The sequence below is a fragment of the Stigmatopora nigra genome, chromosome 9, assembly GCF_051989575.1.
Source record: "Stigmatopora nigra isolate UIUO_SnigA chromosome 9, RoL_Snig_1.1, whole genome shotgun sequence".
Classification (NCBI taxonomy): Eukaryota; Metazoa; Chordata; class Actinopteri; order Syngnathiformes; family Syngnathidae; genus Stigmatopora; species Stigmatopora nigra.
In genome coordinates, this window is record NC_135516.1 from 5,986,384 (window position 1) to 6,010,574 (window position 24,191).

Below are 24,191 nucleotides of genomic sequence, written 5' to 3' on the forward strand. Positions count from 1 at the left end.
ACGACCAAGGAACTAAATCACTGTAAATGAATTGACAAAACTCATAGCCCAGCTCAGACTGCTCTGGAACAAATTATCACAGAATATTCTATGCCACTTTGGACTCTAGACTACCTAATACAACCTTAGATGACACTGGATAACCCAAGATTACCTTGGAGCATCTTGGACACACATTTTTTGACGACACTGAACCTTGGGTTGCATTTGACCAAATCAGACTAACCTGAATCACCTTGACCTAACCTCAGTGCAGTATTCGCCGCTCTGGAGCATTAAATTCTTTGGCTCCCATTCACAGAAATTGTCTGAGAGTACTACAGCGTTAAGGGGTCAAATGTGTATTTTGTAGCCATTTTCCTAAGCTTTTTCAAATAATTTTCACACGCTGGCACTAAAACCGTTAACTTAAAATAACAAAAAAAAAATTGAAGTAGCCACAATTGACATAAGTTTTCTGTTGGTAGCATAATGGGCGCTAAGTGACGCGGTGGGGCATTTAGATCCAGGTCAATGCGGTCCAGTCCACTCTGAAGTCAAAACAAAGGCCATAAAGTCTTTGGAGTGCCTCCCGCTAGATTCCTGCTGATACAATGGAGCACGAGGGGGACGGAGCCAGGGTCAAGACCTCAATGGCGCTTTCTCCTGCCCCGCCGGGACGTACAAAGACGTGCATTGAAGGCACCCACGCCAGAACGTGTCGCCGCAGCTGACCCAGAGAGTTGAGGCTAGGACAGGGCTGGGCAAACCAGTCCTCGAGGACCACTGTGGGTGCAGGTTTTTGTTCTAACCAATCGTGCCCAGACACTTTGACCAATGAGATTTGTGCAGAAAACAAGAAGCACCTGATTGCAATGCAATGATTGCCCTTTTAGGACATTAGACTGGTGAAAAGGTCTCCTCTTTATCGGTTGGAATGAAAACCCACACCCAGAGCGGCCCTAGTTTGCCCAACAACAACCAAGAAAATTAACGGCAACAAGGCAAAACCACAAGTCTTCCGTCCGATTCATGGAACCCAAACATCATACCATAAAATGTATGTTCATAAGCGGTGGTGGTTCAGACAAGTATAAACAAAAAAACTATAAATACTTAGTTCCACCATCAAAAAGCAAAAAGGACAGAAGTAGTAATTGAGGCTTAAAACTATGTCTCAATATGGATACCTACTTAAATAATAGTTGATATAGAAGGGATACGAAGAACATTTTGCATCCATAGGTTTGGAATGAAGAGAATTGAGGTTAGAAAAGAGGCACTGAAATTTAGTAGCAGTCATTAGTCATGATTTAAACACCTGAGGGAAACATGAGTAATGATAGTGGAAAAATAGGAAGACAAGGAGGTCTTGATCACCATGGTCATTTTGGCACCACTTTCCTGCTCGCGGATCCCAGGAGGGGGCCGACTGCAGACATTTTGTCCACAAGTGACGAATCACTGCCTCTCCTGACGGGGTTTGCCGACGTCACCGCACAATGAACCGGACCATCTGCCGTATCACTGGTCCAAACTGTGCACACACAAAAAAAAAATCATGGCAGATTGGTGGTCATCTGTACGGGTTTAAGCGACTTCTGTGTGTGCATTGATGAAATGAGGTATTTTGAACCTTGGAAGGGCAAATTTTTTAATGATATAAAATTGATCTACACCAAACCAACCCATGTATTAACGCAGTCACAATAACTACACTAATCTAGACAATAGTTTTCATGTTACGCCTTTTCAAATGTCTGACTAAAACTAAATTGTATGAAAACAAAATCATTTTTTCTCATTTTAATTCATGCTACTCTAATTAATCTACATTTCTCACACAATAAAGTATCTACAAGACTACAGTTGATAAAAAGAATTAGTTACCATATTTTCCGCACTACAAGGCTCTCCCAGGTAGAAGTTGCACATTCAATTTCATTTAACTTTGGATCTTGTTTTCATATATTGGAACAGTCATTTTAAATAACTAATAGGGATAAACATTACATTTACCTTTACTAATCAAGATATTCTTGATATCATAGTACTTAACTTTAACTGTATATAAACCAATTCTGATTCAGTAACATTTGACGAAAATATTAAGGTCTGAACAGTGAGGAAAGGCCTACAAATGTTGGGCATGTTAACTCCGCAATGCGCACCAACCACACCTGCTCACACGCGCTACAAAAAACACTCAATAAAGACATGCGTATACATGGAATCATTAGTATTGGCATCCGATTCCGGTAAGTCAGTCCTCGAGTCACGTGGACGGACATGAAGATAATTTCAGCACCAAGTCACGGACCGTTGTCAGAGTACAAGAATGAAGTGAATACATAAAAAGAGGGACACAATTAGAGGGAAGACATGACTGAATTTTATATTTAAAAAAAACTGACATGCATAGACTATAGTACTAGGTTTTTGGGGGGCATGTGAATTTCAGTTTGCAGGGAAAGCTATGGTGAGCAAGCCAAGAAAGTCCCAAACACGATAAGATCCTAAAGGTTAATGGCCAACGGCATGAAGAAAAACACTATTGATATTCTGAGGCCCTGGGCTTAGGACAATTGCAGCATGTGTGCCTCCTGCTCTCTCCCTCACGTCCTGGAATGGCAGCGATGTCACAGATAGCGCCAAGATGGAGGGATGAGGAGGGTTGGACAGATGAGGAGGTGAACAAAGCTTTTGTTAGCAGAGATGAGCAGGGATGGATGGAAGGATGAACAAGGAGGCGGAGGAGAACAAAGTCTTTGTTAGCAGAGTGGACAAAGAGGACATTGGGAGGGCAAGACACAGACACCATGACCGGCAAAAGTGCTGGGAAGGCAGCCACCTACAGGAAGCCCATGAGGAAAAAAGAGGACAGAAAAGCTCTGAGGTGAGCAGACTATTTAGGCTTTTTAACCCAGCCATGCAGGTCTTCCAATAAAAGTAAGATTACTGGCAAGCAGGAGAGGAAGGCCTTCAAATTAATAAATTATCATGCAACCTTGATTCATGTGCGACCAGCAATAGAAGACAGTCCAGGCCAACTGAAAACACTGTTAAAGAACAATTTCAGCACAAGAAAACAACAATAACAAAAAGAAAAAACCCTCTAAACTATCTTGACACCATTAGGCAAAGGTGCTTTAGGTAAGAATTCCCTTTCCTCTCGTTATAACTGAAAAAAAAACTCATCATAATCACCACATCATTATGTACAGTGGTGCTTTGAGATGCAAGTTTAATACGTTCGCCCACACTATAATATCAAACTGGATGAAAAACATAATACTTAACCTGGCAAATGGGGGAAAGTATAACACTGATGACGACCACTGAAGACTAATTATCTATTAAGTCATTGATTTCTATTATGGAGGCTCTCATTAATAAAATCTGCTGGAAGGTAAATTTAAATGACATTATTTCAATATTTTTAAGCTTCATTTTTATGTCTGGCACATTGTGAGATTTATGTAAAAAAAAAAACAAAGTAGGAAGAAAATGTCCAGGAGCAACTTTTTAAGCAAACTGGACTGCTCTGCAATAGTCTGGACTAATACACATTGGAGTATGATAACACACAGGCTTTGAGGCACACCTCATTCCATATTTGCATTTTCAATATTTTCTGCTCTGCTGCCTGCTTGATTTCCATTCAGCAGCAACAACAGCGACGAGTAGGAGGCGGACATTTTGGAAATTCAGTCACACGCACACAGACCCACGCAAATGAGCAAACACATGCGAAATCACCCCCACATGCTCACACAAATACATACAAGGCGCCTAAACGAAGCCCGACTACTGCATAGAAGTTTCAACTAAAATATTACACAGCACAAGCACATAGAAGGCAGTAAAAGTGTGTATAACAATTCAAGTTAACAAAAATCTATTTATTTACATTCAGCCTAATATCAAAGAAGTGAATTATTGAGGATTGTTAATGGTGTTACGTTCAGGTCAATAGTAGTCCTCCATGTCGACTTTGTCTCCCTGATTCTGGATCTGGTGCTGCTTCTTATATAGGTCAGCAATCTTAAGAAAAAGGAGGAGAGATTGTAACCTTGAAAATCAATAACGTTCTATCTCAAATAAAACATAAGCACTTCAGGAAAAGCTAATCAAGTCTGTTGTTGGCTTCAGAGGGAATATGAAATCATAGCTGTTCTCACAAAATGAGTTATTTATTTATATATATATTTCTTAAATTGCCCAGTTTATCACTCTCCCCACACTAATCAAGTAACCTGCCGGCTCTAGGGATACTCGGAAATCACACATCCTTACAACTGAGTAATTGTTTGGAATGTCCTTAGTTGTCCCTCTAATCAAGTTTCATGCTTGCCTCAATGACAGTCTGAAATACTATTCTGCACAACACAACTGAGTAATTGTTAGAGGGGGAAAAAATTTCATTAAATCACTTTATGATATATCTGTATGAAATGATATATCTGTAGGAAGTCTTGCGTAGCCTTCAGGGATATTCTCAAAACACTTCAGTCGTTGGATAATTGAGTGATTGTTCCAAATACAGTCTTCCCTCGATTACCACAAATTCACTTCTTTATATAATATTATATATATTTTTAGTCATTATTAAGCCATTCATTGTTGGTGCTGTCCAATCCAAGCTGACTGGAAGGGACGAATGAACGCCCATGAGTTAACAAGGAATTGCCACGAAAGTTTTAAAACAGCCCAACAGAATTTCTATAGAAATTGGACTTGGAAATTATCAAAATACATTTAGACTGAAATACACACATTGTGTCTAATGCAGGGGTCGGGAACCTTTTTCACAGAGAGAGCCTTAAACATTTCATATTTTCCAACGTTATTCATTGAGAGCCATGCACAGAATTTAAAAGAAAAGATGTACTTTTTTTGGTAATTCCCCCACTTTTAAAGTCTTTGCATTCTTTGACAATATTGTTACGCTGTTGCTAATCAATAAGGATCAATGCGAGTATGCGTGAAGAAGAGTGTAATGAATGTGACGCTTCCTATTGGTGCACTCTCACCAGCAATTTCCATATCTTACATCACAGGTTGGCGGAGAACCATATGGACCCATCAAAAGAGCCACATGTGGCTCCCAAGCCATAGCTTCCCTACCCCTTGTCTAATGAATGAAAATAGGTTGATTGACCTTATCTCAATCATAAACACCTTGAATATTACCTCAGCAAGATTATTCCCACCAATGGTTTGTCTTAGCAATATTTTTCTTGATAAAAAAAAAATTAAAACTATTTTGATTGAGGGGACACCTTTATGCTCCTGCCTGTGCAGATATCTTAACAATAACTTCTCCCTCTGACGCACTAACACCTACGCTGGACGTTGCTTGGCCCAGCAAGGACTTGGTGCCTGTTTAGTAACAGTTTCATTGCTTTGTGGAAACATAAAGAATCGACCATAACCCAAACACAAGGGCGAGGCGGCAATGGAAAAGGGGTTTTAGGAAAAACAGAAAAAAAACATGAGTTGAATGCCAATTATCTATCCATCCATATCAAGCTGGTTGGATGTTTGGTTTGAAAACGGTGTTATTATATCAATGAGTCTATGTGAGGGTGCTGTACAATATACCATGCTTCCTGTGCTCACTTTATTAGGCAGAAGCCAGCAGTAAACATGCTGTTATACAGCCTGTAGTAAAGCCGCCTCGCCCTTGTACTTGCATTCAACCTTGAAGTTGAAAGAACTTAACAGGTCGGATCTTTGGGGGAGGCCACAAACAAACGTTGCAAAGAGGGGTTGTCGTATTTTTAAAAAGGCAGCTGGTCATTATGTGGCTCACCTGAGTGCTACTGGTAGCGTCCTCTGGCTTTTTGTCCTCTCGGATGCGAAGGAAGCGAGGGAAACGTAGGGAGATTCCTTTTACTGGATCCACCTGAAGAAGAGAGTAGAAAAGGAGCATGAGGCAGTGGAATCAAGATGAAAAAGGTGAATGGGGAATGAAATTGGAAGCAAAGGAGAAGTAAATTGCAAGGAAATAAATACAGAGGCAACCAAGAATAAGTAGTGGAAGTGTAGAGAGGGAGGAAATAAGGAGAGCTAAGGAAGAATGATGAGTGGGAGGGATGAAACGAGGAGGAAAAACATTTAAGAAGAATAAAGGGAAAAAGGGATGGTAAGGTTAGAAAAAGAAGAAGGGGGTGGAAGCATTAAAGTGTGTGAAGAACATTATGGAAAAAATAGGAAATAAGAAATGTTATAAGCTATTAACTGACCAATCCCATGGCTGCCTTGTACACGGGTGACAGTGACAGGTCGGCACACTTCACCTCCCAAACCTGCACAGCATCCAGCCACACTTCAGGCTCGGCTGATTGGTCCACACGATAGTAAGGGCGGGGCTTAGGTAGGATATGTTCCTGGTTGAAATACATTTATTCATTCATTAAATAGCAAACGATTATAGAACATCCATCCGCATGTCGCCAGCTTCAGTGGTACATTTTTACAAATAATTCAAGACTTGAATATTGAGCTGAGTCACGATCTCTTTCGGTTCTATTTGTGGTGATGGACGTCCAATCATGGGGCTTTTTTCATCCGTATGCTGTGAATTTAAATTAGTTTCTCACTCTCGACATCCAATCCATTTGAGTCGGGAGCCAAAATCAGCGAATGAAAGCTAAATCTGATTTTTGGGGCATTTTTGGGCATCTTATTGTAAGCAAATGAATTTTAAAATTATATTTCAATTGAAAACACTACCGATTCAAAAATATAGTTTAAATTCAAAGAAAATGTTAAACTTACATATTTGGCATCATTAGATAAGCACCTATATCCACATTACAGTATGTGGACAGATGAATTACAAATATAATGTATTTTTAAAAGTATTTAGTTGCACAAAACATGTATGTAGGAGAAATATAGGAACATTATTGGGCTGCAAACACCATATGTCCACATTACTTGCAACATTGGCCTCCCGCCAAAGTGTGAGTGCGGCCAATCATGTTGTAGCCGAGCTCCCATCAGCCTGCCTTAATCCGCCATTCATCATGTTCACAAGGAGCGCTTGATTACAAAGCAGCCCAGTGGGATGTGATCAAGCCGAATGAGAACCTCTGATTTTTTTTTTTTTTGCCGCAATCAGTTTGATTGTGCACCTTAAATTCCATTGGAGCCTTTTTTTTATATATAGCATTATTTACTTAAAGTGTTGAGAAAATAAAAATGGTAGTTTCAAGGGTTTTAAAAGTCAGCAGTTGGTGTTGTCTTTTGAGATAGATTTGTTTGAATTCTAAGCATTATGACCACTTATGCCAAAAAAGGGTTAATCAAATGTTCTCTATTATCAGGGGGAATATAATCTGCAGCATTAAGATTTTGTCCACTTTTCAGGTGGTTTAAGTCCGTAGTATGACCGTCATGGATTAGCTTTCTTGTATTTTACAATTTGCCAGATTAGATAAGGAGTTACTGTTTGGAAAACAAATTGTAACTGCAATGGTGTCTTAGAAGATAAACAATAGTCAATAACAACAGAAAACAACACAATGTCAATAAACTGATTTTGTTAGACGTTCAGAGGATTAACGATGATGACAAAAACCACAACGTTGGGAACTGAACAATTTAAGACTCAACATGTGCTGCTTTGACTGAAGCTGTCTAAAGAGTCTTTAAAAATCTATACAAGACAAAGCTGTTGGATTAGTTGGTGTATTTTCTCTAGAATCCATTACAATTTGGAGGCCTGCTCTTCTATCTGCAGCTGGAATCAAGTGTCGAAAAGTGGCCAGTATATTCGTGAGTCATCTTTTGGATGAGTCATTACATGCACTTTTCTCAGCAACAACATACACTACTCTGATCGCAGGTTTCAATGGAATCTCTAAAAGTCTAAATAAGGCCAGGCAGAAGACTGATTTGCCAAAGTATTTATGTATATTTTACTTCCTAATTTTTATGCTCATATGTATATATGAAAAATTACATAGAACATTGCAGGGATAGGCTCCGACACTCAAACCGATCCTTGTGATGATAAGCAATGTGGAAAATGTAAGAATGTATACATCTTTACATAACTGAGTCTTTCATTTATAAGTAAATTTTGATGGTCCACTTTCTTCAAAAGAATAATGCAGATATTAATTACCCTGTTCAGTTACCAATCCTGGTTGTTATACTATTATAGTTATTTCCCAATATTAAATCTTACTTTACCTTTAAGAACTTGTAGTGTTGTTCCAGATCTTGGTCATCGAAGCCGGTTCCAATCTGGCGTGAATGGAGAAAAAAATGTCACTTACAAAGAAGTCTAACTTATTGATTTAATAAAAAAATAAAAAATAAAAACTTCTTGATATGCTAGTGTTACTTTGACTGGAACACCAGAAGAAATCAGGTGTTGGACAGAGATCAATGTGTGAATAAATGTGTGTTTTGCTGGCAGCGTTACACACACAAATCCGTTTGCTGTGGATAAAGACGTTACAGTGGTAAAAAAGGACGGATTAAAGGTTTTTTGGGAAGATGGAGACAGGAGGGAACATAGGCAGCACGGTCCTTGTTTACACACATCTAAACTCAACCAAAAGCGACAATTCAAAGCATACACTCACAAAGCTAAAGAAACATATCCAAAGAAAACACTCCTGCAGAAGCACCCAGCATCTGAGCCAACCCAAACTAAGGAGTAAACACACTGAGATGAAACTGTGAACACTGAGCATTCCGTCAACAATTGATTAAAGGCAATGGACCCAATTCTCAATCAATTGATTGCTATGCCTAGACGTGATGAGGTCATTTGTTTTATCATGAAACAATTTCACTAGTCTTGCGAAGTGGAGGCCATGATACATCGTAAAAAAAAAAAAGACGAAGGTATTATACAACCTCTAGAGAACGGTATTCATTTCGGCTGAACTAGTAGGTTGTCTAAAATGAGCTGCAGACGAAAAGTGAATGTCAGAAACTAACAGGTAACTGCGGGTCATCTTGAAAGAGCGATTCTGCATATTTAACCTCAGTCTCAGTCTGCAGAAGGTCCCCAACTTGTGGACTTCCTGTGTGTGGCTCCAGTTTTTTTTAGCTAGGTCTACAATGTCTTGTGTGTCTGTATTTCTACTGCAACCAAGGGAATTTCCCGAATAAGGAATAAAATAAAGTTCTAATCTATTAAATCAGACCCAACCTAAAAGCACTAAATCAGATCTCCAAATAAGCTCTACTATAGTTTTCGTGGTTGACTACATACCTTGCAGACCGCCTGGAACTCCTCATTTTCTTCATCGTAGCAAGCCAGCAGGTAACCGCCATATGTGCCCGTTCTCTTGCCTTTTCCCAAGTAGGCGCCGATAACGCACAGGTCCATCGTGTCGCCAACACCTTCCAGGTAGTCCTTCTTTAACTGACAGAATTACAAAACGTGACTTGTTAAATAGCTGGAACAAAGATGGTGGTAAAGCATTTGCATTGCTGATTCTGCGCCAATTAAATCTTGGTTGGTGATTGTTTTTTCCGGTTGAAGAAATTTGTCATTTGGAAGCAAAATGGAGGACTCCCTGTTTGTTTTTGAACACAGCTGTAATCAAAATCTCAAGTTATTGTGTTCAATATATGTCTACTACACCAACTGTAAAAGGCAAGTAATGATCTGTTCATCCCAAAAAGTTGGAATTCATTAACAGGAAATGGGTTAACATTCCTGTGAAACTTTGCCGATGTTCAACAATGAAATCTAAAAAACTGTTATCTGTCTACCACACCTGTTAAACATTCAATAATAATTAGCTCGTTGCCCTAGGCAGAGTTCATTAACAAGCCTTGAAATCTTCTAAAAAAGAAATCGGCATTTTAGCATTTTGGAAGCAAAGCAGCAGATTCTCCAGGTCATTCCCTTTGCATTTTTAGCAAAACATTTTTCAATTTTTTTATCGCTACGCCAGTTGGAATTAAAATGTTATTCTAATCAGCTCATTCCAAAAAAAAATGTTTATTCCTGTTAATTTTGTCTTTTTTAATCAGACATTGTTTATTGAGGGTTTTCAGCAAGTTTATTGTCATCAATCCATTGAATTTTTGGGACAGTTGGAAAAGAAAGGAGTAGAACTTAGGGTTCAATTTTTTATATGGAAAGAAGCACTCCCCTCATCAGGGATGGACTGACCTCCTTTCACAAGGTGCCTATTATTGGTCCAAAATAAAGTCTGTCACGTAATGGGCTGTTAAGCCTTGTGTACAAAGGGCGTACTCACCTTGAGCCAGTTATGGGAGCGCTTGGCGATTTCATAGGTAGCGTCCTTCTCCAGAGTTTTCACCATCAAGCCTTCACACGAGTCTGGGTCACAACATACATTTGTCAAGCTATGCAGGAACTCCAACAAACACAAACACACAACAAACAACAACAACTAACCTCTGACAGACTGCTCCAGGAACTCTGCAATAGCTTCTGTGTTGTCCGAGTCGAGGTAACGGGCGAATAGAAACTCTCCCTCCACTTCGGCAAAGGATTCTCGGAGTAGCTCCCGACGCCGACACAGCGGTTGTCGTACAAGAGACTAAACAAACAGATACATTACAAAATGTTTCCATGTTTTGGGCACCATTGAACTGCTGTCAAAACAACTTGGAACCAACAAACACGTTCTAACAAAAAGCACATAGCAGACAAACTGTACGCAAAGAAAAACATCATGAACATGGACACCTGGTGGCCAATTTTCCTGAATATTTTGTCTTTAATTGGCACTAGAGGATGCTATGAATTGCAAAAATGCCAGTCCACCTTTTACAACATGTTACCTACTGTTGTAGAATGTCCAGAGACGCATTAAGTGACTTGAATAAATAAAATGAATAGCATACGTTTTACATAATGGTGGACCAACCGTGGTGTTCTGAATTCAAACAAAGCAATGACGGAGAGATTGGAATTGCTACACCAACAGAATAATCTAGCGCCAAACAAGTTATAGCTGTGTTAGGCCACGTAATGGCACATATTAGGCGTTACTGTTTTAATTAGCTAATTTGTTTCGGTCCACTTGGGGTGTTTGTGTGTGTGTGTGGGGGGGGGGGGGTGCTTTTGGGCACTATTGTGCTGATTTGCATTTTGCCGGATACAACTTTTGGAAGACTGCTGGCCTATTGTGTCTTACTTGGAGGGAGGCACAAACACACACAGCTCATGTGGCACAATCTAATTCCCTGATACACAAACACACACAGCGCAGGAATTACAATGAGCATGAGCATCATTATCTGCTTATGACCCCCAGCAGCATTGTCATTGGAATTCAGGCACAACAACATAGTGGAGTGGCGATAAGCACAGAAAACACATCTACTACCCAATCATGTGCCTAAAAGAAATGCACACAACACTGATTCACAACTTCTCGGAGGACTCACAAAAATTAGCTCATTGGCTGCCATTGATGGCGATAGATATTTGATCAATCTGAACTGGGAAAAGCCCTCCCATTTTAAATGGATTGGATGTCTACCAGTGACAAATGTAGGGAAACAGTAGGCATACGTAAAGAGACGCATCATTGGCTCTGAAAGACTAAGAGGCAAAATGGTAAGTGCTTTGCACCACGTGGCCTGTTCTAGTGATGACCTGAAGTCATTTTGGAATAATTACCTCTCCATTGAGGTAGAGGAGATCAAAGGCATACACGCACACCTGGACTTTGATGTCAGATGCATCCACATCCTGCAAAAAAAAAGACACACAAAAGCACACAACCATTTAATTTTTATCGATAAAAACAAAAAGCTTGTGAAACTCATTTTTGTACCAACTTAAATGTCCGACCTTGGACTTCTAAAACAATCTTTTTCAAAGTACTGTGTTGCAATCAACGTTTACCTTTTCACAGCCTTGCATCTGATAATTAAACATTTGTACTGGCCGATACACAATTCCTCAATTCAGATGTGTATAAAGATATGAATCAGTTTTTTGTACTTGATTAATGGCTCATTAAGTCTCAAATATGGCAGAAATCTAATGTTTTTTCTCTCAAATTTAATGGGGGTAGGATAAGGGGTGCAAACTTCCCATTCTCCACATTGCAAATATAAATTTAAATATTTCCTGCATTTGCCACATTGACGACAGGCCATTGGGAAGACAATTTGGCCATCCTATGTTGCCCTGGGAAAACACCCTAAAACTAATTTGTCTGTAAATACTAATGGTATAATCCAACAGCTTTGCTCACAACGCATATGATTGATTACAGTATATATGTAATCACAACGTTGCCTGTCAACTCACTGTGTGCACTGGCAATAGCGCCATCAGTATGTGAAGGGTAGAGCTGCTTTAGTGCATAAGAATGACATTCCATATAATGGTGAGACTACTGTGTAGGTTGAGGCGTCCCTGAGAATAAAAGCACGACAACAACGTTCATCTTGACGTTCTTCCATTAGCACCAGTGCCTCATCCCTCCTGCCCTTTCTTCATTTGCGTCCGTGTCAGCAGCAGGAAACGGGACTCGAGACAGAGGAGAGGACGACTCGTCCATGTGATTTGTGCCGTATCCCAATGCCATTATTCTGATCAAAAGTGAAAAAAGCTCTGGCTGACATTTGCAATCACACAAAGCCTCTCCCTCCGCCATCTCATCTTCACCCCTCCTTCTTGTCCCTCCATTTGACAGGGCTTTATCAATCTACTTCGCCTTCTGCCTTCTGCTACTGGACCGTCTCACTTCTTGAGACCCTTTGTCCATATCCTCTTCAGCACCACTTCTTTAACATCCTTACTATTGTTACAACATCTATATGATAAAAGCGAGGGTCATTGGTGCGGTCTTCATTGATTTTTAAAAGGCATTTGACACCATCAACCACCAGATACTGCTGACCAAACTGTCTAATTTTAATATCACACGTGACTTACTGCCTAACAAGTTGGTCATCGGACTGCAAAACAGCAGTAAAATCAATTGAAACCAATTATAAGCAAGCTAAGGAAGTATTGGACAGAAAGCCAAAAACGCACGACCATTGTATTAAAAAAGCACAAATGCCTGAACTGGCACGATACTGTTAAATATCCATATGCCACCTTGGTATACAAAATCTTCCAACACAAAGCTCCTCCTCCACTGCAAGATTTTGTGCAAAAAATTCCAACACATCAACAATGGCTGGCTCTAGAGGTGACTGAGTAGTTCCCTTCAAAAAGAGTGGATTCAGCCAAAGCATCTTCTTTGTTCATGCCGCACATACCGGGAAGTCAATACCAATTAACAAATGTGAACTCCCATCTCTGAACCTCTTCGTCAATCATCTTAAATCTTGGACAAACAAAATTGCGATCACAATGCTGTCTAAAACTGTGCTACGTGTGTGTGTGTGTGTGTTTGTGTGTGTGTGTGTGTGTGTGTGTGTGTGTGTGTGTGTCTAGTGTGTGTCATAATTTATCTTCAACCTACACAAGGGACTGAAAATGGAAATGAGTCCTCGGCTACAATCTTACAGATTTACATATCTGTGTTCAATAACATGAATAGAAATATATTCATTAATATGTGCTGTCCATTATTAAATAAATCAAACTCAAGAATAAGAGATATATACAAGCTTAGTAACCACAATTACTTTGGCCTTTTGCCTTAAGTGTTTTTTTTAATTTTTATAAAATACTATAGTGTTCTAATTTCTTATTTGAGAATACACCATCACCCACCAGATACTAGAATTTCTGAACAACCATTTATGAGAAATAGCTTCTGAACATTTACATTCTGGAATTGTGGCAGCAATCTGATATTTATTCATTTATTTGACAATGGATGGTACACGACGACAAAAAATATTATAATGATAAAAAAATATATCAGTCAATAATTATCACAATAACTACCATATCTTTTTCTTTGAAATGTGAAACGTCAAACTTTTGTAAATAAGTACATTACTTTCCTCCTTATTCAATTATGAAAGTTTGACTTTGATTTATTTAATAAGGGAGAGCACATAATAATGAACATATTCATATTAATGAACATATATATGTAAGATTGTAGTTTTTTGGTTCTTTTGGGCCTTACCTTTCGCTTACGTGTGGAGAGGATCTGGAAGGGTTGGATCTGCTTCTTCTCACGATCCCATGCCACTGCCTCCGAGTCCAGCACACAAGAGACTACCGAGTCTTTCTTCACCTTTAGAGACATAAGCGTTTATTTAAAAAATAATACCAATAAAAAGTAGGGTGAGAATTCAGCAGTCAATATTCTTATCCAAAATTAAGTCAAACAAATGGACCTCAGCCACCATATTGAAAAGGTCATAGACTCATGCAACACAGTGAACTTCAACTAGCTGCCACTAATAAAGAGTTTAAAGGAAAACTCAACCTTATGAGGGAAAATAATTGCGAAAGAAAACTAAGTTTTTCAAAATTAGGTAATTTAAAAGGATGAAACAGTTTAAAAATGCTGCACTTTTGTCTCTATGTTCGAGTTTTAACCTTATAAGTGTTGGTTTGGAACTAATCACCTGTAATAAATGGGGTTAAGTATAGGTACAAGTTCCCCCATACCATTCCCCCGCTTGAAATGGTTTCTACATATATCACACTCTTCAATTATGACTCAGTGCAACAAGTACTTTTGACACCTGTCTCATCACAGCATGTCAGCAAAAAGCACTTACTTTTGAAGTTGGCTTTAACGAATGGCCAATGCATCTATATTAACGCTGCGACACTTGTGGCTCATTGAAATGCAAAGCGCCGACTCCTCGATAGCGACCTCACTACAGACATCTTTTGTGAGGTTACGTCGCCGTGGCAACCCCTTGTTACTTTTTAGGACATTTGAGCAACTGTGGATTTTTTTTTTTTACCGGTGCAAAAACAGCAAGAGACAAAAATAGTCAATCAGTTGCATTGCATTCAACATCAGAGTTAAACGAAGGATTGCGAGACTGAGAGGAGCAGTATAGATAAAAACAAACTGAATAGAATGAGAAGAAAGCCAAACATGGGTTGGTGAAAGAGTCAGGCTGCGCCAAAAGGGGGAAAAGAAGAAGCTGCGCCAAGGCGATAAAGAGACGCCGACAGCTCAAAACACAAAAACTGAGAAGACAGGCACAAAAAAAGTGAGTTAAGGTACCAGAGGCGAGGAGCTAAAATGGAAAAAAAAAGTGACAAGAATGTATCAAAGCATTCCCCAATGGGTGAGAGGCACGGGTGCGAGGTAGAGGTTTCATTAAAAAGTCACAAAAAGATGAGATAGGAATGACACCATAGCAGGTTTTCGGTTTCGGACAATGAAGGAAACGGCTGCTAGGTTGTAGGACCATCTGCATTTTATTTGTCGATGTAAATTTGATGAAATATAAGTTTCAAGATGTACATTTGTTGGCTATAAAGGATAAATTAGAGTTTTAATTTAGTCTTCATTTAACCGGCCAAGATCAACCCTGCACAATAACACATTTTCTACATTCAAATTATCTTCTAAATTAAAACTTTTGTATTAGCCTGACCGCTTGACTGACTGGTTTAATTTCTTGCTGAGACACTAATTGCTGTCGTCAACCCAGCGGACGTTCATTTTCTCGTGGTCAAATAGCCCGTGTACTCCAAGTATGACATTAAATCCATTGAAAACATCCAAGACGATTGGCAAGGCAATTGACTTCTGTGTGCTCATAACGCTTTAAACCCTCAAAAACACTCAATAGTCAAAGAAAAAAAAACACCATACAGCTAGCTATGTAGATAAAAAGGCTTGACGTAAATGACACCAGGACGAGGGTGTGAAAGCTTGGAAGATGGACTCAAGCCATGGATCGAAAACAAAAGAGCAGCCGGGTGAAGCAGCATTGCGAACAGTGTAGAAGCGATGGATGTCGGATGGCAAGCCTAGTTACAAAGACTGGCAGGCAGTGAACTACGTGACGATTTGGAATGGATATTGGCTGCCTAGGCTAAATTGTTGGCGAGCACTGTAGTCTGAGCTTTCATCAAAGCTGGGATCACTCTTATGGAACCCCAAGACGACAACTCTCATCCTGACAGTGAGATGGAACACAGCATGTTGGATGGCGTAATTGCCTACTTGGGTAAACTCTTTATATCGGATATCACAGATGAGGACTAGAATGTTTGTTATATCCTTAAGTTGGTAACCAAAACTGGTATAAAAATGTATATTTGGTGATATTTAGACATGCCAGCAAAGAATTGGACAATTTGTCAATGAGATTTTTGGCAAAAAGAAATTGAAGCATTGCTACTACATCATCTGGAAGCATTTCCTTTTTAAATCAAAAAAATCACCCAGTGTCTAATCGACAACTCATCGAACCTCATTCTCAAGGGGACAGATAGACATCACTCAACGTAGCTAATCTGCAGTGTGAATGACAACTACAGCAACAAACACACAATCTCCAATGAGCAACACAATCATGCGCGTAAGTCAATTAAATATTTTAACGCAATTAAAGCCCCAGCCTAGAGATATACGGCTGACATTTCAATAACAGCCATGTCCCAACGAGCGTGAATAAGACGGGCTCTAATAAACTCATGTTGCCTCATTTTCTTTTTAATTGAAGCTCTCGACTAGACAGGAGGGGGGTGAAAAAAAACAAACTCGGCAGGAACGGAAGATGCGAGCGCTCACTCTCGGTTAACCTCGGGGGCCGACTAGCAGAGTGGGTCCAGCAAATTGTCTCCGAATTGTCATCTTAAATGAGTCTCCACATCTAAGCGGCAAACAAAATTGCAGCTACAGACCAAGCGAAATGGCCGATACTTTGATGAAGAACAAGTTGAGGTGGAGCCTTCTTTTCGTAAACACAGTGGTACTTTAACGACGAGTTCATTTAATTCTGTGACGAAGCTCATAACTCAATTCCACAACTCTTTGGCTACATTTAGACTTTAGGGCTTAATGCATAAAATTCCATTTTTTACATATCTGATGTTTTTGTGGGGCCGTCTAAAAGGTATTAGCGGAAAAAACTCGTAAAGTAGTGAATTCACAATAAGTGAAGACACGCTAATCGAGGGATTACTGTACAAACGTTTCAAAACCAGGTGTTATAGTGTCTTGATTTTACAGCACCTGAGCCATTTCCAGTTATCGTTCTTTTACTTGTCGGATCAGAACAACAGCAATGTTAAGGCAAAGAAAAGTCGCCACTGAAGGCCAGGCGTTTAGTAAAGAACGGACGATTGAATACATTTTTACGAAAGTCTGGTCCAAGGCTATACATATAATTTTCCAAGAAACCATTGTGGTTTTAAAAGAATACACCATCAGCCATAAATTTTCTACCAAGAATGCTGATTAGAACAGACGACTACCACTGACAGGTCAGTAGCTATTTTGCAGACTCAGCAAAACACATTTATACGAGCAACTTCCATTCAAGAAGCAAGCACAAAGACAAGTTATTTCCTGGCATTCAAACTAGCAAAAGCCAGCAAGCCTTTGTCAATTCTAGGTAGAGACAGCAATATTTGTTTTAAAAATTGAAAAAATGGCTAATGATGCGGGTCAGTGACTCGCTGTATTGAAGTAATTGAAGAACACTTAACTAGAAAGCAAAACAAAAAAGCCTAGTCATTTATGCAATATTTAGCAGTTATATAAAGGACACTGCCCATCTTATAATTTTCAGCAGAGGGATTAATGACAATTTCAAGATAACGGATGAGTTTTTGGTCAAGGTATCCTTGAAAGAGAAAAACACGTGGAAAAGATTTATTTAAGAGTGTCAGCGGTCATACAGAAGCACTAGTTACCTTGAAGTAGCCTTGCTAATGTTACCACTGATGGATCAGCAAATCTAACTGGAAAAATGTCAGCATGCTCAAGAGAATTCAGGGTAGGGTGAAAGAGCACAACCCTGAACAGATGGGAATTATCATACACTGCATAATTCACCAAGAAGCACGGTGTACATCAGTGTTGCAACTTGATCACATAGGGAAGCCAATTGAGAAACTTGTTCACTTTTATTAGAGGAAATTGACTTTATTTTTTGGCAGAAACCGATGTTGATCATATGGACTTTACCGTTCAAATGTCTCCCTGAAACTGATGAGTTTTATACGTCATTACGTGCAGGCATCCAGAAGGAGGCACAGAGTGTATAGTGGTGGTATTTGACATGTGTGTACAGATATTTATTGTGATGAATATCAACAAAGCACACCATAAATCCCAAATAAATCAGGATAACCTCAGATCTGTCTGGCAAAAAAACAGGGTGATCAATAACATTGTTCTCATTAAAAACGATGTTGATAATTGAATGCTTTTTAACTGTTTAATATTTGATGTAAACAAATCCTGTTTTTTTTTAAATATATGCATCTGATCTTGTGCTGACATTCCACATCTATTAAATTTTAAAATTCCATGTGGTCCGACCCAAAAAGGCGCACCCACTCCTGTTCTAAAGTGACCATGTTTTGATTTCCAAAAATGATCATACAAATGAGCCTTAAATGATTCTCCCTGTTTAATCAAATATTTTTTTTCTATAGATTTAAAGTTTATATATTTAACTAGGGGGCAAGTAGGCAGTTGAGTGGTTAGTGCATTGGCCTCACAGTAGAGGTCTTGGGTTCAAATCCAGGTCGGTCCACCTTTGTGGAGTTTGCATGCACTCCCTGGGCTTGCATGGGTTTTCTCCGGGTTCTCCGTTTCCCTCCCACATTACAAAGACATGCGGGGTAGGCTGATTGGACACTCTAAATTACCCCTGGGTATGAGTGTGAGCGTGAATGGTTGTTTGTCTCCTTGTTCCCTGCGATTGGCTGGCCACCAATTTAGGGGGTCCCCTGCCTTGAGGGTCTATCACCCCCCCACGACCCTAGTGAGGATAAAGCGGTTCCGAAAATGAAATGAAAACATTTTTTAAATAGAATGCACGCATGCACGCCCCGTCTCTCAGCCATTTAAGAATTATTCCACATGGTTCAATCCGTTTTCCTGCAAGGTGCCACCAGGGATATACACAGTACTATGGGGTAGCGTGTTACCCGAGCTACCATTTATTTCCCCTAGTGCGTACGAGTAAGTGTGTCCACTTAATTTAATCGCTGTCTTTTCTTTTACGCAATACATGTACGGACAAAATAAGAAAAACCTGATTTGTCAGGCTCATCCAAGGTTGTTCTTCTTTTGCCGCAAAACTCGCATGAGAGGGCCGCCTGACAGTTGGCAAACATCTCACCCTTAGAAGGCCATTAATAAAAATGTATATTATGAAAAAGAATAAATGCTAAAACCTTCAAGTCAGTAATAGACAAGGAAACCATCCCTAGCATTAACAAGAGGCTTAGTAAAAATTTCATGACATTAAACTAAAAAGTCACTTAAGTTGGCACATTGATAATGTATTAATAAAGTATTACCTTGGGGATTCGTGAGATAATGTCAGGGTACTTGCTGGTGTTGTCTTCCTGGTTTCGGCTGAATATTCGAACCTCGCCGGTGTCCAGAATGTGAATCTATTGGCAAAAGAGAGGGAGCAAAAAAAATACATTTATGGCATGACTTTTTCAATCAAAAACGACCGTTTTTTTTTTCAATAATTAATGAAGTGGCTAAAATGTAGAATTACCCATACAGGCCCAACGTAATGAAAAATATATATATATATATATAAAAAAAGGCTAGTTATTACAATGAAACGACACTGCCGAAAGAAAATTTCAAAGAACACAGTCATTCAATTTTTTTTAAATTAACATATAGAACGGACTTATGTTGTGAATAAAAATGGCGCTTATAAGACTACAGTTGGGAACAAATACTTGAGCTATTGAAGTGACAGTTGCGCACAAAGAGCAAATTTGAACCCGTTTTTTTAATTCATAAACTGACAACATAAAAATAAAAACATTATACATGTTCTTGTGATGTACTACCTCATTTAATTAGATCCCCCCTAATTTAGCAAACATATGTTTGAAACTCTGTCACTCAGTTGTTGCTACTCTAAACGGATGTTTTTGAGACAACTTGCTGCTTAGCTCTGGAGTAAAAAAAAAATGAAAAGAGCAGAAAAAGTCGTCTTGGTAGCAGATGCTGCCAAGGATGGAAAACGCCTCAAACATTCCAGACATTTATAGCTGTCTCATCCAAAAGACATTTCAGCTCATTTGCCGGCTTTAGGCCGTCTGTTTTTCTCAGTTTTTGTGTGCCGAGAGAGGAGCCTAATTGCTACGGGATTTGACGTTTTTTGTTTGGCCACATGCTGGCATCTATAGCGGTGGCTGATCAGCTCAAGAGGCGTACAAGTGGAAACAATCTGGAGCTGGTCTATGCACTACATAAAAACTCAACACAAAAGACACACAGCTACTGCTTTGCTATTGTTATGAGTCCTGGTCGCGCCAGTGACTGCAAATCACGATTACTGGACTGTGAAAGCCAACTGGACGATTGGGAGCTGACATTTTGTTCTACCCACCCCCAAACAATCATTAGCTACAAAATAGTGACCTTTTTAACCTGGCAATAGATTAATCATTGGTAATTACAAAAAAAAAGTAAGACCTTAGTGAAAATACAGACACGAACATACAATGGGGTGTTAAAAAATCTAATTGAATACACAAAACCTTTTAATTTAAAAATGATAGAGGGTTAGTAAAGTCGTGCCTCTACTTAAAATATTAATTGGTTCCAGGTCTTTTTTGTGTAACTTGAAAAGGTTGAAAGTAGAGTGCCACCATTGGACACAGAATATTTATACTGTGTGACCAAAAGTAAAATGTACACCAGGATTTACATTTTTGTCTTTTTTATAGATTAAAAAAAATTGTCACTTTACCCCATAAAAGGTTATTTATGTATGAATGAATGTATTCATTAATTAGAGTACTGAGGCACATAGTTGGAATAAAATTACATTATTACAGACTATTATGATTAACTATAGAAATGTATATTTTGAGTATTCTACTCAGAGTATGTCAAATGAAAAATAATATTATTAGCTTTAGAAGACGTTTATGGCGGGATCAGCAAACGGAACACCGGTGCAAACTACAACACGAGCTGGTAATAGTGCCAACATCAATCCTTGAAATATCCATGTCAACACTGCCTGACGACACAACAGATGTCCACTCCGCGTCTCAATTACTTCCCTTTCCTTCTGCTCGATGATCAATGAGTGTCAACATTGACGAATGAACCCGCCAAATATGCACACAAACCCTCACTCGACTGATTTGATGGGTGGCTACTGTTATTGTTATTCACCAGGCACTCAACCCATTCAGCACCAAGTGACTGCAAAAAGCTAAAAAAAAAAGTAATTGTTTGCTGGATCACGAGTTCCCCCGCTGGCCATTTCTTGAAACAACAACTGCAGAGGACTAAGACGCCTTCATCCTTAAATGGAGCCCGGTTCAAAGGCTTTTTTTTATGGGCATGACTGTCCAGAATTAACATTGCAAGCTAGGATGGGTTTGCATTACAATCGACATCTCTTTATACGGACGCCTCCTGCTGTGTTTGACACGTTTGCTTTTCATGTCTTTCTTGACTCTTTCTTCATCGAACCGCCCTCCCCCGAACAGAAATCCTCCTTCACCCTCATCCTTCTCTCAGAAGCGAAGCGCTTTTTCTGTCAGCACGCCCAAGGGAACAGCAGTGCTAATGTTTATCTTGAAAGAATAGGTGTGGAGTAAAGGAAAACCCCACTCCATGGAACAGTGTGCGTGTATATGCATAAGTAAGACTTCTCATTCGCATACACTTAACTCACCTGTGCACGCTCGCCATCGTATTTGTACTCGCAGGTGAAAGCCGCCTCGTCGAAGCGTTTCATAACCTCACCTACTCCCTTAGTGGGGTGCGCCAGCATGGGCCTCAGGGGTACACCTATCACAATGGGATAGTGAGGTGAGGGTTGAAAGAGTTGATAAGGAAATGAAGGCGATCATATTCACTTTAGCTGATTAACTGCCATTGGCAGCACGTAGGAAGGATGGTAGTGAATGTAAAAAAGGGTACTTTGAAAACAAATGGCTTCCATACGATCAATGGCTAGCGCTTAAAGTTGCCTAAGGTACTTTTACATCGTTGTATCTTATCAAGCTGTGTAATCAGGAATAATTGCTTATCATTATTAGCTGGCCTCCAGCAAACAGATCAATAAACACTCGTGTTATCTCAGCAGCCTCTCGATTGGTCGCCTACCTGGAGTGAGCTTGCAATGCTTGGGCAACTGGTCGATGCCTTCTTTGAGAAGGACGGGAATGAGAATGTCGTAGTTCGGCATCTCACTGGGGGGGAAAAAATTAGGATGAAATAGAAATTAGTAAAATGTAGTTACCGTATTTTCACGACTATAAGGCGCACTTAAAAGTCTTACATTTTCTCCAAACTACACAGTGCGCCTTATACATGGGGAAAAAAACAGAAAACCAAAAACGAAAAACCACCACTGTCGGATATTAAAAAACCACAAACGCCTGAACTGAAACAATACTGTTAAATATGCAGATGCCATCTAAGTTTACAACATCTTCCATCATAGCTCCTCCCCTACTGCAAGATTCTATACAAAAAAATCCAAAACATCAACAATGGCTGGCTCTAGAGGTGACTGTAAAGTAGTGAGTGCTTCATACCTGGAAGTCAATAGCAATTACCGTATTTTCACGACTATAAGGCGCACTTAAGTTTTAAATTTTCTCCAAAATAGACAGTGCGCCTTATAATACAGTGCACCTTATATATGGAAAAATGTCATTCATTGAGGGCGCGCCTTATAATGCGGCGCGCATTATAGTCGTGAAAATACGGTAGTATAGGTTAATTTTATATTTATCATGAAAAAAGGCAATTTTGGAGCAACTGTCTTGGTATTTTGTTTTTTTCCCCTTTTAGGAATAAAACTAAACAAAATCTATATTTTTGCTTTGTTGACAATAACAGGAGTTCATTTTGCACTGGATCCACATGCTGCGTTACGACATTATCATCTGTCCTTACCAGTAAGTCTGCTTAAGAATGAGACTCTTCTCTTCTATCCAAGCACGCCGACTCTCTGCGGTCATCCCTTTCCCGGCGTCTATCACCGCAGGGGAAGCTCCTGCAACAAAAGGCATCACCTACCGTCCATTTTGTGTGTTCAAAAGGCTCGTTAAGTGTCGATACGGTCTGCGAACTGTATGACGCACTAGAGTCGCATCAGCGCTCTTTTTATGGTTGACCCCCGCTATTGTTTACAAGAATTGCGGGGTCCATTTGTGATGTAACGAGCCAACTCACAGCCCCAGACTGGGATTACATTAGCCGTGTACAATGAGCGGGCAAATGTTTTGGGACGCCATCAGAATAAGCAGTTTATAGTATACCTACGTTAAATTGCAATAGATTGCAGTAAATTATTTAATGTGAAGGCATAAGTGTAGTGAAAAAGTGTTTGTCCTTTTCTTGATTTATGAGTAAAATACAGTTACTAAATTAAGGTTAAAAATATTAAGGTATACAACAACAAGAAAAAATCCAAACCTATCTGACCCTAGGTAAACCCTGAAAATAATAACGGGATTATGCCAATTTTGGTATGCAAGTAATATATTGATATTTTAAAGGATCTTATCAGTATACTCCATATGTAAGTAAATTTAAATGGGCAAACCCTCCTGGTCATGAGTGCCACAGTTCGCAGGGGATGTCAATAGGCTAACTATCAAGGCCAATTGGTGGGACTATAAAGGCAATTAAAATCTCATCAACGTAGCAAGAGAGTTCAAATGAGGTGCTACCTGCTGGCCTAAATGTGCATTGAGGGAGCATATCTACTTAAGGCAATAATGACGATAGGCATGGCTCATTATGATAGAAAGTATTATATAGTATATCGTCATATAGTACAGCAGTGCTGAATGCTTCTATTTTCGACCATTGAATCTTTATATGCAAGAACGCAATTGATTTATTGCATCTCGGACATTGAACAATTGATAAAATAGCTTTTCCCAAACAACTCAAGTTCTTCAAAACTATCTTGGTTTATCGTAATTTATTTGAAAGTCGGCAAACCCATTATAAGATGTACTACTAAGATGGGAGTGAAACAGCACGAGGTTTCACTGTGGGATATTTCAAAGCATCTTTGATTACGCTGGAGATGTAACACTCCCTTATTAACCTGTCTGATTAGATAACGATTCAGTTAGAAAATAAACAAATAAATAACAAATATTA

The 24,191-nt window shown here is 39.3% G+C and overlaps 1 protein-coding gene across 4 annotated transcripts in view; it reads right to left on the reverse strand.

Annotated features, from left to right (window-relative positions):
- Positions 1 to 1,347: 1,347 nt before the first annotated feature.
- Positions 1,348 to 24,191, reverse strand: part of lig1 (ligase I, DNA, ATP-dependent) — a 32,723-nt gene continuing 9,879 nt past the window's right edge. For 2 of the 4 annotated variants that reach the window (XM_077724962.1, XM_077724965.1), the window contains 13 exons: positions 22,971 to 23,070; positions 22,173 to 22,258; positions 21,739 to 21,854; positions 19,373 to 19,468; positions 14,040 to 14,150; positions 11,615 to 11,686; positions 10,382 to 10,526; positions 10,221 to 10,303; positions 9,221 to 9,373; positions 8,185 to 8,238; positions 6,228 to 6,371; positions 5,795 to 5,887; positions 3,849 to 4,023 (listed from right to left, as the gene is read on the reverse strand). In XM_077724962.1, the coding sequence (XP_077581088.1) occupies positions 3,949 to 4,023; positions 5,795 to 5,887; positions 6,228 to 6,371; positions 8,185 to 8,238; positions 9,221 to 9,373; positions 10,221 to 10,303; positions 10,382 to 10,526; positions 11,615 to 11,686; positions 14,040 to 14,150; positions 19,373 to 19,468; positions 21,739 to 21,854; positions 22,173 to 22,258; positions 22,971 to 23,070 (1,328 nt within the window). In that variant the 3' untranslated portion in view covers positions 3,849 to 3,948. Of the gene's footprint in view, positions 1,517 to 3,848; positions 4,024 to 5,794; positions 5,888 to 6,227; positions 6,372 to 8,184; positions 8,239 to 9,220; positions 9,374 to 10,220; positions 10,304 to 10,381; positions 10,527 to 11,614; positions 11,687 to 14,039; positions 14,151 to 19,372; positions 19,469 to 21,738; positions 21,855 to 22,172; positions 22,259 to 22,970; positions 23,071 to 24,191 lie in introns of those variants that run through there. The other 2 variants (XM_077724963.1, XM_077724964.1) reach the window with 2 other exon arrangements.